The 16,871-nt window shown below is 36.6% G+C and overlaps 1 protein-coding gene across 1 annotated transcript; it reads right to left on the reverse strand.

Moving 5' to 3' along the window:
- Window positions 1-498: 498 nt before the first annotated feature.
- LOC104401450 (transient receptor potential cation channel subfamily A member 1-like) lies at window positions 499-16,807 on the reverse strand (the record flags this gene model as incomplete). The annotated part of the gene is made up of 13 exons (XM_010017919.1): window positions 16,756-16,807; window positions 15,354-15,493; window positions 14,145-14,307; window positions 13,635-13,810; window positions 11,747-11,854; window positions 11,233-11,341; window positions 10,737-10,882; window positions 8,656-8,792; window positions 5,867-5,915; window positions 3,208-3,307; window positions 2,207-2,307; window positions 748-917; window positions 499-663 (listed from the first exon to the last, which is right to left on the reverse strand). Coding segments are annotated over exons 1-13 (1,616 nt in total), but the record flags the coding sequence as incomplete, so codon positions are not given.
- Window positions 16,808-16,871: the final 64 nt, after the last annotated feature.

Genomic DNA, 16,871 nt, shown 5'->3' on the forward strand with positions numbered 1-16,871 from the left:
TCCTGGCAGTCACAAATAATGCTTGTATGACAGGTCTGTTAGGTAAAGGGTTTCCTCAAAATGCTTAGGCCCCTAGCTCCAAGGTGTAGCTGCACTGGACTGGGAAAGCACAGGACATAGAAGTTAAATCTCTAAACTGTACCTTCGAAACAGGACTCTAAACTTTTGGTAGCTTTGGCTCCTGGCTTTATGAAAACTAATATCTTTTCCATCAAAAGGCTCAATATTCTTCTCAGTTTGATTTAGAGAAACCTCAGTTCCCACAGCATTAGAAGCCTTGCTTTACATCTAGTTATGATTCTATGTGTCAGGATGAAGCAAGGCACAATAAGCTTAGTTTTATAAAACATTTTACAAATATGCTCTTATAGTGTATATTTATATTTTTGAATATTAATATATTAAATATTTCCATATATTGCATTTATATTTACATAACTTCCCAGCATACGGACATAAAACTTAGGTTGATGGTTCTTTTTTGATCAGAACACTTACCAGAGAAAAAGGGCCCCTCTCTTCAGAAGAAACTGAACTACTTTCTCATGACCATTTTGGGCTGCCAAATGAAGAGGAGTCATTCCTTTCTTATCACCTTCATTCAAAAGTCTTGTGTCTTTCATATCTCTTATAAGTCGCTGACATGTATTGATGCGCCCATAGCTTTGAAAGATAAACACAGAAATTGTCAAAAAAATACTGAGGAAAAAATGGCATTGATTCCATTTCCTAGACTGCTGTACTAACCTGGCAGCAAAGTGTAATGGTGACTTCTTGTCCCTGCTCTTAGAGTAGATGGAAACATTGAGGCTGAGTAAATTATTTACAGAGAGGGCCACACCTTGTCTGCATGCATAATGCAGTGGAGTGCATCCTTCATTATCTTCATCCACTACAAGATTTTTAATGTGTTCCATCTGTCAACCCCCAAAAAACCCCAAAAGCACAGAATTATATTTATATAATTTATGCTGCACAGTTTCTAATAGCTTGTTACAATAGCAGTAATACTTAAAAGCAGTTCTTAAAAAACAAGAAACAAATTTTAGGAAAAGTAGCTTTAGCAACAGTGAGCATTTAATGTCTGCTGATTTGTGGGTCACCATATTTTCAAACAACTACACTTTGAAGAACACAGCAGTTTGCCACTCTGAAAACCCATCACAGTACAAGTGTAATGCAGGAGATTCCTCTTTGCTGCCATTCAACCATAATACTCAATGCTGCCAGCAAATGGCTTGTACAGAACACAAGGGTAGCCTGTAGTCTGTGTTCAGTAGCAAAACTTCTGCCTGTCAAAAACCATCAGTTCACTGGTTTACAGTGTAATTTTATTTCCCATATTTCTCTTTCTCATCTTTATTACCCTGTTTTTGCTCCATACGTTGTCTAACACTATCCTATGTACAGCCCTTTCTTAAAGCAAGTAATAATCTCCTCCCCACGTCTGCTCCACTTCTCTGTCTGAATTTTTAGTATGATCAATAATTAGAAAGTCAATGCAGACAACTGAGAGTTACCACTCTGGTTTAAAACTAATTCTCTACATCTGCTAAAAAGGGAGGTTAAATCCATTCCACATTTCTAATCAAAGCTGTTTACAGATTTCAGCAGATGTTGCACGATTGGTTATACTTTATCCACACTTAAAAGGTTCTTTCTGGAGCTCTGGAGACTAGCAAATTTATTCTTTCAAGTGAGCTTGGGCTTTAGCAATGTAACTGCTTCACCTCAGCACAGCCAAATACAAATCCATGTTTGAAATCCTTTCTAAAACTAAATCCAAGATTTCATTACAGTCCAGTCTATGGAAAGCTCCTGGAGAACATGCTGTAAACTATTTAAGTCCTAGAGCTTGACTGAATATGAATGAGCACGTCCCCTAGCTTTCCTGCATGCAAGCTGGGAAAATAGAAGTGAAAAGTTCTATATTTTATTGCCTACCTCTTGAGCTATTCAATCCCCAACAGCAAAATAATTTATGGGATTATGTTATTCCTTTGCCTGGCAATAAGAAAACTGTATTACTGGCTTTGAAATGCTTTCATGAGAGATACGTACCTCTTCAAACTATCTTCTGTGACACTGGGCAACTTAACAAATACCACAAACTTTTACAAACATTCCAAAATAAATGGTAGTTGCTTTTTGTCTTTATATTTTCTACTAAAGGTAGCAGAAAGACATAAAATGATGCTTACTGTACCTGCAGAAATTTCTCATTTAGATGCTGTAATCCTCCAGGCTGCAATACGGTCAAATGCAAGAAATTCCGACCAAGATGATCTTTTAATGATACATTTGCTCCTAGATAAATATGGAAATAAGTACCAGCAACTTCAAAACTGATGGCTCCTGACACCAGTTGATGACATTTAAGACAAAGGAACAAATGTGTTTATAAATCTATGAAGTAACAATTATTCAAGCCAGCATTTTAACATACAATTGTACTTACACACACCCCACAATGACACTCAGATTTCACAGTTATCTCGTATGTATATGTATTTTGCATTTTATGGTAGAACTAAGATTTACATGAGGCCGTTATATTCAGAGATACTGAGCACCCACAAACCACAAGGTAATTTAAAGATTCAGATAACCATGTCTTCTAATCTTTTAAGGTTGTAATCTTGCTACATCTTCAAAACCTATTACAGGGCTTATTAACAAATCAGTTACATTACTATTAACAAGAGAAAAATACAGTAACAATAACTACCTTCCACCAAAACTATAGCCATTGAACGACATAGCTCAAACATTTTCAAGGTGACTGTGATTATATAAAATCACAGGTAATGCTTGAAATATGGGCTTTAACATTTAAAGATTGATTGCTGCTATGAAACACGGCTATAAGTGGTGTATTTATTCCACAGTTCTGCTTACTTTGTGAACTGCTAAGGAATGCAGCAATGGAGTGCCAGTGCCACATCTACCTTGATATACGGAGAAGCATGACATGTGGCATACACATTTTTCTATAGCCTGTTCACTCTGTATTAGAAAGGGTGAAATCATCACACTAATTCTTCCTTTATCTCAGGGGATACCAGCGCTGTGCAGCTGTCTAGCTCAGCTGCTCCTGGACTGTATGCTGAAGTACTGAATTGAAATGTAGAGGAAAGTTAGACACAGTTTTAACACATATGAACCCTGCTCAAAGGAAGTGTATTGTATGTGTATATTCCTTTTTACCTTTTGAGAGCAGTAAATTCACAATTTTCCATGATGCACAGGAAGTGGCCAACAGAAGTGGGGATCGACCTTCTATGTCAACACTATCAATATTAGCCCCCTGCAATAAGGAATTTCAACTTTATCACAAGTCATGATCTTTTGTTAGGGTGCCTTTCCATACATTTAAATACTCAAAATATATAATTCTAACTTAAAAATACTGGGATTGAAGCTCTGGAAAAATACAAAAATTGCAGTCATTTTGAATGATGTGATCTTACCTATCAATTACCAGAACAAGACCCTTCTGAACCTCTACACTTTATGAATACTGTTCAACAAGGAATGCATTCAGGGGTTAGTATATCTTAATCTGTATAGCTTGCCCTATCTTTGTTTTCTATTCTTCATCATAAGCTATATAAGACAAGTTAATTTTGACTACAAAGTAGCTGTATCAACAGCAGACACGTTTTTATTCTCCAAACTCAAGGTTTTTGATCCTTTCACTAGAGGAAGCACAAGGACTGGAATGTGATATTCTGGCAAAAGCACGGTTTTGATGTTTTGTCTATTTTTGCACAAGGTGCATATTGCCAGGACAGTATGGTGACTATGGTTACAATATCATTATGATCATATCAGTAAAATACTATGAACACACATATACCTGTCTAAAAAATCCCACCAAGAATGCAGTATGATACAAGTAAATGCACGAATGAGATATATGTATATTTTATGATGGTTTAGATATACTTTTCTAGATATTGAGTTGCAAGTCAAATTTGATGAACTGAACAAAGTACACAAACCCCCATATTTTATTTCAGATACTATCCAAAGATCATTGGGAAAAAAAAAAAAAATCAATGTGAGTTTTTCCATTAACTTGAATCACCTTTGGGTCCAGTCATAATTGGAGAATTAATCATAATCAAGAGCAATATTTACTTTCTAGCATGGTAAAACCTGTATTGTAGTAATAAGAAACATTTAATAAATGTACAGTGATTACCATAGAGAACAGGAAGCTTCCAATGTATGTTGGTGAAATGTTTGAGATTAACACATGGAGGACCCTTTCCCCAGTTACCTTTCTACAAGGTCAGACAACCTCTTAAAAATGTTCTTATTCATCAAAGAAACTAGAACCTTTTTATTCAGGGGGCTCATTCATTTCAATGAATACAGGGCCACAGTTTCCAGTTAATAACATAATCTTTAATCACCAATGCATACACAAACCAGATACTGTGCACCTGTCCAATGTGACAATGGCCACTTTGACATTATTGCTCAGGTAATTGAGTTTAAAATGCTTAATGTGCAAACCATTTTGTAAGTAGTATTTATTTGAAGCTATAAGGATTTGCAAAATACTATCTATCTGTAGCATTTGATTCTCTGCTTTTTTTGTGTAGCACACTGACCTATAACTTACAAAAAATTGGTGTAATTTAAATGTAAATAGCATACATAATGTACCCAGACAATTCTGCTTACCATAGATAAACTTACCTTTTCTGTCTAGAAGAGCTAGATGTAACACTGTATCTGTTTACAATGGCTTTTATTTTCAGACACAAAAAGTACCAAAGGTAAGATAAAGGAAGCAATCATTTTAAGCTGATATGCATGAAATGTGGATATTTAATGTATAAAATAAATGAATGCTGTTTTCTGTTAAAACCAGAAAGCCATTCTGAACTGGTATTTGCTATTCCTTTTGAGCAGTAACATTGCTCCACCTTTTTTTTATCACTCTTGTGTACACCACAGCATAGGTGATACCTTATGCTTGTGCCTGTATTTCTCAGGTAATAACTTCTTCAGATAGATTGTTTAGTCAGACAAGTTTAAGCAGTTACACCTCACCACCGCACATTTTAATTAAAAATAAACATAATATCTAGTTCTGACTAAATACAATCCCTACAACAGAGTTTCTGAGAAAAACAAAAGGTATGTAGAAGAGAATTTGTCTTAAAATAATTCTAATGAAAAAAAGTAAAAAATCTAAATATAAATAAAATTAAAAATAAGTCAAATGACTTCTGAAGAATTTTCTTAGCTGAGTGGGACATATAATGACTATATGAGTCTTAGTTTTAATTGCTATAAATGGACACTTGGATCACAGCCTGTAGCATTCCTGGTTACATTTCTTCTTTCTCCCTTATAATTATTCAGTGGAGAAATATAACCAAACTACACAGAGTATAATTACTTCTAGATCATGCACAACTTGAATATATGGCTATATGACACCAGAACAATCTTTTAATCTTTTTACATACTTTAAAGAAAGGATTTCTTGCTGGGAAAATCAGGTGAAATTCAATATATATTTAGCATTTATTCTGTATTTCACATTCTAAACGCGAGGATGACTAAACCAGTTTGTCATATTTGATAAAAGGTGTTTATGAAACCTTTCTGAATAAGTAAAATGGCAATAAAAATGCAAGTTTTTAATCCTCTGTAACTGTGGAACGCTAATAAGGAGCCACATCTACCATTGTACTGCAACTGTCAATCAGGCATTATGAAATTATATATATTATATCTAAACCTATACCTGAGAACACATTTTCCTTTATGAATTTCTCTATGCAGACCTGTAGTAACAGCTAGCAATAATCTCTATAAACATGTTGCTTGATTAAATATTTACCATTGAAATCAAATACTCTGCCAGTTCATAGTGATCAAACAATGCTGTCCTGTAGGGGAAAATGCAAAAATACAGTTACATTAGATAGGACAATGAAATTTCCAGCCAAAGGGCAGCATCCATTTCCATGTGCTGCATTTTCTAATATTTTCAAAGAAATACATTTCAAACTAAAAGACAGTGAAATACCTTTATTACATAATTAATTTTAATAAATTGATTTGGTTTTTTGTCATGCAGTTCATTTTTAAACTACGTTCTGTTCAGTTAACACATTGAACACTCACTGTGGGAAACAAAGACCTCATTGGTGGGTCAACAGGTATTCTACCACTGGTTTTTAACAAATCCAGCCATTTCATATGTCAGATCTTTTGCTGTACCACACAATGTCAATATGGAATTCCATAAACTTCAGACTCGGTTTGTTTCAGGCAGACCTAGATCCTCAATCAATTTCACTGATCCAATCTTCAAAAATAACTTCCTATACATTTTGTGTAATAATGCTAGAGTGGGGTTAAAATGGCAATGGCTAAACACGTATCCTGACTGTGGCAGGCAAGTCCATTTGAAAATATATGCAAAAAATATACTGATATAAATTGTGGTGACAATAATTTACTAAAAGTATTTTAAAGCTGTCTATACACATGAAAAAAATTCAGGTTTTATTCTACAATTAGACACTGAGTTATATATTACAAGGAAAACCTGGTCAAAGCAGGAAGTATAGCACGGGTAGCACACACAGCCTAAACCTTTTCAGAAGTCAGATCTCTGCTACATATTTTGACTAAATAAGCAACACAGAAGGACAGTTCCAAGGTTGTGCTGTATCTTAAAGATAACAGTTCCCTTAGCATTATAAGAGGTGATAACCCTGGCTGTATTATAGTTAGAACTGATTACTCAAAAGATGTATTTTAAAAATGATGTCATGGTTCCAAACAAGTAAAGAGGTCTCAATTATCTATAGTAGACCCCTCTACCAGCCAGACATAAATACTGAATGCTTCACACATACTCAAAATAAATTCCAAGGTGACTGAAAAGAAAACAAAGTGATTTTATAAAATATTTAGATGGAAACATAACAGTAAGACTGTGAAAGGATTATGTCCTGCTTATTCTGCACTGCTCCTTCACTTCTCAACAAGTTAACATTCCTGTTCAGTTTATTTATATTCTGAGAGATCTGGGTGACTTTCCACCTTTCTGATCATTCTTGATAATATTTTTTCTGCTGTTTCACAGACACAGGGATTAAAAGAATATAAATCTTTTTCCAAGCTTTTTCCAAGGACAATCATTTTCATGGATATGACAGGCAGTTATCTATTAAGCAGTGTTGTGTCTACACAATTTTCTTTGGCATTCTGTCATCACTTTGTCTTCAGTCATGTTCTATCACAGTAGCATTCCCAGCTGTACCCAAAACTTATCTTAACTTTACAACACACTCCCCATTTAATTTCTTCAATTATTTTCAAATAATTCCACTTTATGCTGTGTCCAGAGAACAATCATCTCCACTGCCTCTGACTTTATACCAATTATTTCATATTGTAAAACCACATGCAGAATAACACTGTAAAATTATTACACTTAAATGCAGTGAGACATATCTTTCTTGCAAAAATATATGGATGGGGAAATATACTATCTTCCATAGAGCTGGTAGCCAGCACATTTAATTAAGCGTATTTCCGCTGCAGAAGACTGAGGAAATTTCTCCACAGTCTAGTGCTCTGGTTTCAAATGGACTGTGAAAGACTAGAAGTCTAGAGAACTATTACATATTCAAATGCCATCTGCAACTTTGTAGTCATAGGGCATACAACTACATATATATATACACACATATACCAGACTACTATTGGTATAATAGTCATATATTTGAGGGTAAAGAAAAAAGGAAATATTTTTTTAAACTGTTTATATTATTCTGTAAAGAACTTCTTCCTTATATCTAATCTAAACTTCCCCCATTTAAGATTGAAGTCATTACCCTTGTCCTACCACTACAGTCCCCAATGAAGAGTCCCTCCCCAACATCCTTATAGGCCCCCTTCAGGTACCAGAAGGCTGCTATGAGGTCTCCACGCAGCCTTCTCTTCTCCAGGCTGAACAGCCCCAACTTCCTCAGCGTGTCTTCATATGGGAGTTGCTCCAGCCCCTTGATCATCCTCGTGGCCCTCCTCTGGACTTGTTCCAACAGCTCCATGTCCTTTTTATGTTGAGGACACCAGAACTGGACACAATACTCCAAGTGAGGTCTCACGAGTGCAGAGTAGAGGGGCAGGATCACCTCCTTTGACCTGCTGGTCATGCTTCTTTTGATGCAGCCCAGGATACAGTTGTCTTTCTGGGCCACAAGCGCACACTGAAGCTGACTCATGTCAAGCTTCTCATTAACCAACACCCCCAAGTCCTTCTCCACAGGGCTGTTCTGAATCTCTTCTCCACCCAACTCACCCGAGAAGCTGTTAAAAATTCCATTAACTTATTCACCTACTACTTTAGTGGAGTAAATTTTCAATACAAACTGTTAGTGACCATTCCTTGACATGGTTCCAATGTAACTTGAACTGTTCTGATTTGGATATCAGCACCAAAATCTTTATGATTCTGACCAAATTACTGACTCTTTCATATTGTACTAAAGCTATCCCCCATGAGGAAGGATGTTCCAAAGTATACTATAAAACATATAGTTGGATGCTGAGAATAATTAAAAATATCATGGGTCACAATATATAGCGAAGTCTGGCAAAGTAGCCTCCTACCTGTGAAGCAGAGTTTCCTTATTCCCATCCACAGCATCAATAATGGATTCTTCACCAGCATAGGATGACATCATTAACTTTACAATCTCAGTTGCTCCTTGAGTGGCAGCAAAATGAAGTGCTGTGCATTTTTCATTCTGTAAATGGGAAAATAAAACAACTCTTAAATATTTAAACCCCAACAACCCAACCTCTGATCTATTAAAAACACTTGTGATCTAGCCCAGGAGACATAATTCCCAAATGCCTAAATTTCTATGCAAGTAATGAAACTTCAGTCTGTTACTGAAGTAGTGGAACTCTGAAGAGATTTTAAGATATGAGATAATTACACTCCTAGCAATCTTTTGTAGTTGAATTAATAAACAGACACACTGCACCCTTTAATATGAGAGATGAAGCAAAGGAAAACTATAGCAAAACATAGGTAGATCAGTACAAATGAATAATCAAACAAATGTATGTAATACAGAAAATGTGTTATTTTAAAATGTTTTTGACTTCCTTAGAAGGAATCTTACTTAGAAGTCATTCTTGAATAAAATTTTTTGTAGTTTAAAAATAACTTGGTCTCACATGATATGATATGATATGTTGTGTCCTCAACATAAAAAGGACATGGAGCTGTTGGAGCAAGTCCAGAGGAGGGCCATGAGGATGATAAGAGGACTGGAGCACCTCCCATATGAAGACAGGCTGAGAAAGTTGGGGCTGTTCAGCCTGGAGAAGAGAAGGCTGCGTGGAGACCTCAGAGCAGCCTTCCAGTATCTGAAGGGGGCCTACAAGGATGTTGGGGAGGGACTCTTCATTAGGGACTCAAGTGGTAGGACAAGGGGTAATGGCTTTAAACTTAAACAGGGGAAGTTTAGATTGGGTATAAGGAAGAAGTTCTTGACAGTGAGGGTGGTGAGGCACTGGAATGGGTTGCCCAAGGAAGTTGTGAATGCTCCAACCATGGCGGTGTTCAAGGCCAGGCTGGACAGAGCCTTGGGCAACATGGTTTAGTGTGTGGTGTCCCTACTCATGGCAGGGGGGTTGGAACTAGATGATCTTAACGTCCTTTCTAACCCTAACTATTCTATGATTCTGTGATTCTATGATATAGTATTAAAAGCTAGACAGTCATAAAATTAAGGAATAAATAAATTATTAGAACAATATTTGCCGAAACGGGATTTCAATTAGCTAAATGGTACAAACTAGCTTTGATACATGCCTGAGGGTTTTGACTTTCTCCTTTTTAGAACAGGAACATTCCAGTGAAAGCATGGGAACTGGCTTTTCCACAATGCCAGCACTGTGGAATGAGCATTCTCAAAACAGTCTTACCCATCACAAAATGAGCAGCATAAATCATCTCATCAAAAGCTATGTGTTTACAGAATGAAACCAATAAAAGGCAGCTAAACAAAGTTTAGCCATCTTTGCTGTCATAAGTTGATTTTGGCCCTGAAAACAATTTGATTAATGATAGATATTTTCAAAATGTTTATTTATCCTAAATCTGGGCACAGGCCATTACACCAACAGTATCACAGTAGCAGCAGTACTATCACGAACTTGTGCTTCCTTACAAAGAAGAAACTGTAAAGGCCAGGGGAAGGCTGAGGATGAACAACAATGATGAGAACAGATCACACTGAAGATCCTGTTTCTGGGAAGGAATAACAGCAGTTGCAAAGTAAAGAAGAGTTTGTGAAGAAGGATGTACCATTCTCCAGAGTGCTCTCTCAGACTGAGTATGACTCAAGGACTTCCCTGAGGCAGAGGGAATGTTGTTGTATTCAGTAGTGAGGATCCACTTTTGTTCTATGAATCTGCCCAAATGCATTTTGAAACCATGAAAAATTTTCATACTCACAACATCCTATGCAACTTGTGTAAAATTGCACAATGAGGCAAAATTGGTACATTTTGCCTGAGTTGCACCGGACACTTGTTTTCATTTGTTGCTCCCTAGGTTTTGCACTGAAGGAGACAATAAGCAATGATTATCCACTCGTCTTTTCTTCATACCACTCAGAGATTTAGAAATACCTAGCTTTTATCAAAATTATTTTTTTCTCTCCTCCAAGTTTTACCTGTTTTAGATCGATTTGGGCTCCAAATTCAATGCACATTTTAATCATTTCAAGGTCCCCACTTTGAACTGCCAAATGAAGTGGACTGCACTTTCCATTATTGGTAAAATTGATGTGGGTTTTAGCAGAGTGACCCAATTCTTCACCTGAGAGATGAAAATAAATGGAATTTTTTAAAAGTGAGAATGAGATAACAGAAAATAAAGGCTTTCAAAAAAAGTACATTAAGTGTGGAATAATATTCTCCCCCCTCAAAATATGAACCTTTCACATCTATTGTTAAACAGTGGATGGACATGCATTCAGGAAAGCAGTTAAGCTGCCACTGCAACCCTACAGAAGTTACAAGCTCATAGGAATAATTGTGTTAACTTTTTCTAAGTTTAATCACAGTTATAAGTGCTTGTTTTCATAGTTCATTGAGAATTAAAGCACTAAACTGCTAATGCTACTATAAATAATGAAACTTACTGACTGCTTGGAACAGCGTATTTACCTTTTTTTAAGAGAATTTCCATACACGTTTTTGCACCTGAAAATGCAGCTGCATGGATAGGCATGCATCCCGTTTTGTTCGGTTTACATATTTTTCCTCCGTTTTCAATCTGAAAAATAATGCTTGGATATAGCTTAACAACATATAGAAAATTCTGACTAATGAACATACTATTACAGATACAGTCTCCTGGGTAGCTGTCTCCTTTTTTTTAATGTTGTATATGCATTGTGAAGCTTATAGACAAACATCTTTTCCATACATCTGTACATATACGATTCATTTTGTGTTCTCATGACCTTCAAAATCAGTTAAGTTTCTCTTAAGTTTGCCATTCAGATATATTTCTATATGCTGTTAAAAGATTAAAGTTTCTTAGTAACCTATGCAAGGTAACTTGAATACTAGGTCCATGATTAACCTTCCTCCACTGAACAGAGAGATCACAGAAACAGAGTAACACTGCATCAAGGAAACAGACTCACAATAAAAGGTGATGGATAGTTATACCTACCAAAAGTGTCAGTGCTTCAGGATTATCCTTGTAACATGCTACAATTATAGGTGTGTTCCCTGCTTCGCCTTCCAAATTAACATCTGTACTGCTATGCTGGACTAAAATCTAAATGTTTAAGAAAACATTCAGTCAAACATAAGTCAAACACAACAACAAAGGCCTACTTCATTATTTTTGTTGTTTATCACCCATAGCACTCTTGCAACTTGTTTTTTTTTTTCCTTGGCAACAGCCCACAACACTTAGAGACAAAAAGAGAAACAAAATGTGGAGAATGAAAAAATATACAGGTGAAAAATGCAAGTGAGAACAGACAAAGCAAAGTAAAATTCTTTACAGCAGATAGACCGGTAACAACATTAAACACTGTGCACAGCTGCAGAGTATCTTAAAGTCTTATTTAACAGTTTGCCCAATACTGGGAGAAAATCTTTTCTGTAGCAAATTGCAGGTGGGGATTTTCAGCTAAAGCTTGTTATAATGTCTTGTAATATTCTGTATTCCCTGGAAAGTGGCAATGTTGTAGATCCTGCTTCCTTATTCATCTATGGGACAGTTATATAAGATCAAGGGAGATAGGACTTGATGAAGACAGGAAGCCTGCTTCAGTCCCTATGTTAACAGCAGTCACTAAGCTATCAGCATCACCAAGTACCTCTCTGACTGCTTCCAGCATTTTCGAGAAGCAAAGGATCTGGAAATTATAATGACCATACATTTTTATTCCTCTACCTACACATTTATTTGTCTTTCAGTAATTCCAATTAATTTTTCTGTACTGGAGGAAGTGACACATTTTAATCACTCTCAGTCAATTTAACAATAGAAACCAAAGGAGAATTAGCCTCAATAAACAACAGAGTGGGGAAAAATGAGAGTCATATTCAGTCAAAAGCAGAGGTGTAAAATAACCCAAACCCAGAACCTGATATAAAGCTTATTTTAAAATGTCATTGTATTTCAGTTGTTCTTAACTCATAATAAATACAGACTTTGTAAGAGATGTGAAGACAGTGACATATTTTAACACTGAAAATCTCTCAAGGATTTTAAGTCTTGAACACGGGAATATGCTTTTCTTTCTTTTGTTTGAACGCACTAGAAAAAGATACAACTTTAAAGGGAAAAGGAAGTGTTGTTATGTTAAAATTGTATTCACTCAGTAAACACGAGAGCTTTACAAATTCTAAAATTCTACCCAAATGCCACACATAGAGTAAAAATGTGCTCGTTGCATGTGGACAAATGATGAAAAAGATATGCTGCTTAAAATCTCAACGCTGTTGCTATTTTAGAAGATTCAAAATGGACACTTTATTAATGTCTTCACAAAATATTTTTGTGATTTTTAATTGCAGCTTGAGTTCTGCTATTATTCAAATGATTATTGACAGGTTGGTTTTAAGAACTGTGTTTCTGACTAATTTTCATCTGTTTTTCATTAAAAGAATATGCTAGTTTCAAGTAAATGTTGACACTTGTATGACTCCCTACTCAACAGTAAAAAAAAATAAAAAAAATAAATCAGAACATAAATATTTGAAATAACACATGCCTACATGAAATTCTCGTGTTAAAAGAGCCTATTTAAAGAAAATTCCTTGTCTTTGCAAAATTAAAAAGACAAATTGGAAAACTTAAAAAGCATTCTCCATGAAACATAACAACCACTGTCACAGCACAAATATCAGTATTTATATAGATCAGTAAGTTATTTTTTACTTGGTATGATAAAGACATAAACATTTCCATAAGCATCACGTTACACATCCTGCTCGCTAAACAAAGCATATGAAGAGATACAGCATATATAAACAAGGTCTTTGAGTTCTGCACGCAGCCACTGCAGAGCAACTTATCAAGTCTATGTGGACTTTGGACTTACCTTAACGATTTCATTATGCAGGGACTGCACGGCCATATGCAGAGGTGCCATCATATTGGAGTTGAGAATGTTTGGATTGGCTCCTCTGCTCAGAAGCAAACTAACACTTTCAACCTGGTTTTTCTTCGTGGCCCAGTGCAGTGGGGTATTTCCAGACGAATCCATCACATTTAATACTAGGTCAAAGGAGAGAAAACAAAACAAAACCAAAACCAAAGCAAAACCATCAAATGTTCCAATTGCACTGAAAACAAAAAAAAAAAAAAAGTGTCTTCAATGGAGGTTTAGCTCTGTGCTACTACTATATTTCTTTGAAGAGAAAAAGGGAAAGATCGCATGTCACACAGTGCATTGTGTTAAACAGATTAAATATTGTGCTGAATACATGCTATTGGTTAGAGATGGGAGGGGTGAAACACCTATTTCTAGTTCTGCTTCAGATGGTTTAACACTTTGATTGTTGAACTTTTTTATTCTGCTAAATAAAACAGTTCATAAAACATGTGTTACCTTCACAGGAAGAATCGTCTATGATCAACTGCATTAATTCTATTTGTCCTCCTTCTGCAGCATGATGAAGTGGGGTAGCATTTAATTCATCCACTTTGGTAAGCCCAGAACGATTCTTCTTAATGAAGCTCCGTAGCCTACAGGCACTTCCATCTGAAATAACCTATATTGGACAAAAATATACTCATTTTCCCATTCTTCTAATAGTCAAGATGTTAGCAATGCTATAAAGTGTTACTGTGTCCATGTTATCATCAGTAATTCTCTCCCAGCTGTTTAGGTTCATACAGAAGTACACAAATCCTGATCACACTGAGTCAACAGTGAAACTCAGACTGATTTAATTGATTGTAAAGCCTGGCCCAGATGAGAAACAGCAGAAAATAAACAAAAAATAGAAATTCTCTCGAATACATGATTTTATCTTCTGTACTGAGCTCAAGATCCTCCCTCCGCTATGGTAAGTCTCAAAAAAACAAATTTATCACTTACTGTTTTATACTGTCTCCAGCTGTGACCATGTCAAATGAATTCAACAGAGAGAAAAAATTAATAATCTTGATAAATTCCTTTTCTAGGTCTTTCTACAGAGACTGATACTATGTTCTGGGCTTTCAAGTTCAGCCACTGGCTTTCTTTGTTGTTCTTTATGTCCAAGTAACCAAAAAATTCTTCAATTTCAGCAGTATCCTAAGAGCATCTCATGGGCTGTTACCTCAGTCTGAAACAAACCAGAGTCTTCCCAGCATAACACAATAAAACCCCCTCTGACAGCTCAGCCCACTGACACCTAAATACCTCTCTGGTGCTGTGCTTTGCAACCAAAGCCAACTATGGAAACCCTCCTGATTCTTACTTTATGAAGATGTCTGAATAGTTTTGTTAGAGTGTTTCAAAATCCATACTTGTATATGAAGAGAAGTGATGGGAAAAAAATATTATTGCAGTAGAATGGGCAGGAATTTAAAAACAAGTATTAAGAAGGAATAAAAAAGAAAAACAATTCAACAAAATTGGGAGGGGAAAAAAGAAAAAAACATGTATCAAAAGTAATGTAATCCTTCTCAAATATGTGTAAGCAAGCAAAGGGTAAAAACCAGGAAATCCCCTAAAATCACTGTTCCCTTCTCATCTGCAAAAGAAAAGGAAATCTTTGCTCCCCTGAGCCACAAAGACTCAAAAGTTTGTGCTGTCATTAAACAAGGATACATTATGGAACAGCCCATTCATACATTTAACACGTTTAACTTCCTTCAGTTTAAAAGTCCCATTGACCTCAGTAATGTCAATAATTTTGCAAATGTGTTGAAGATTTAGAACACTGGGGCCAAATACAGGGGTAACATCTCCTTCAAAAGTGCAATCAGAAAAAACTAATAGAAAACAGGCAATATCATTGTGGAAAGGGTATTTAAGATGACTCATTTGTCATAAAATTAAGAGGTCACTTAAATGCACAAATACCTATACATTTTATACACATCAAAAAGCTACTTAAAAAAACCTTATTACAGAGCCCAGTATCTTCTGTTACTTCTAACTTCTTAATTTCAATCATAATGACTTTCAAATCTTTCTATTGATTTAGACCACATTTCACCACTCTTTACACTGGAAATTTTGTCAATGTAAGACAAAATGTGGCTGAAATGGGGCACAATGACAATTTCTATCAACAAAAATAAGTTTTTTTCAGCCAATATTGCAGTGCTTCATTAACAAAATAGGAAACAAAGAAATCACTTAGGTGTTCTCAGTACTTCGGTTGGTTCAAAGCAGCAGAGAAAGCTATTTTAAACAGTAACAGCTTCTTTGCCCTTCACCGGAAAAGCTCTGTAGTGGCAGATCACCCACTGGAGTGACAAGCTGTGTGATGCTGAAGAGGTGTTGCTCAGGACTACAGCTAGCAAACATTAAACAAGGCTGAAAATTACCTCAGTAGGTCTTTAAACCCATCCACACACTTTGACGAATTTGTTTAGTCTGCTCTTAAAAGAATCTCCAGAGTTACCCAAGTCATCCATCCCGTAAGCAACCTCTTCTTTTGCTTAGTTATTCTTACCCTTAACAAAGTTTTCCTTAATGCTTGGTCTAGATCACCCTATCTGCAATATAAATACATCACCGTCGTGTTCTCTATGGAAAAGGGAAGATGTTATATCCCTCCTGGCAACAATTTCTTATTAGTGGGTTGTGCTGCTGGTTATCTTTTCCTTTGTAACTGTTCCAGTGCTTCTAAACTTTCCTTTCGGGACGCTTTTGTTAGATGGACTACTCATTCCCATCATGACTTCTGGACCTTCCTCCGAGAGGAGGGCTCTTTCTGGGGAGCTGTACCCAGAGGGTTGTGAGCCCCACAGCAACCACCTACATTCACTACCCCGCACCCTCCTTTTCCTGCTCCCCTCCGCTCCTGACTCTTCCACACAACGCCAGAACTCCTGTGCCTTCATGCCCCACGGCCGGGGTGGCTGCCGGGCTGTCTCGCACCCCTCACAGCTCTTCCCTCAAGACTCCACTGACGAGGGAGGGGAAAGGGTCTCCTGGAGAAAAGGGTGCCTGGGACACAACCCGCGCAGCTGCCTCCAGAGCCCCACCTCACCCATCTCACCCTCCACCTTCAGCCCTCCCAGTCCCAACGGCCTCACACGAGTGTCGGGCATCACTTTGTCCGACGCCGGCCTGGGTGCCTCAGGAGCTCGGCTCCCCGAGGCTATCCCCTCGCAC

The sequence above is a fragment of the Nestor notabilis genome, unplaced genomic scaffold, assembly GCF_000696875.1.
Source record: "Nestor notabilis isolate BGI_N333 unplaced genomic scaffold, ASM69687v1 scaffold27347, whole genome shotgun sequence".
Classification (NCBI taxonomy): domain Eukaryota; kingdom Metazoa; phylum Chordata; class Aves; order Psittaciformes; family Psittacidae; genus Nestor; species Nestor notabilis.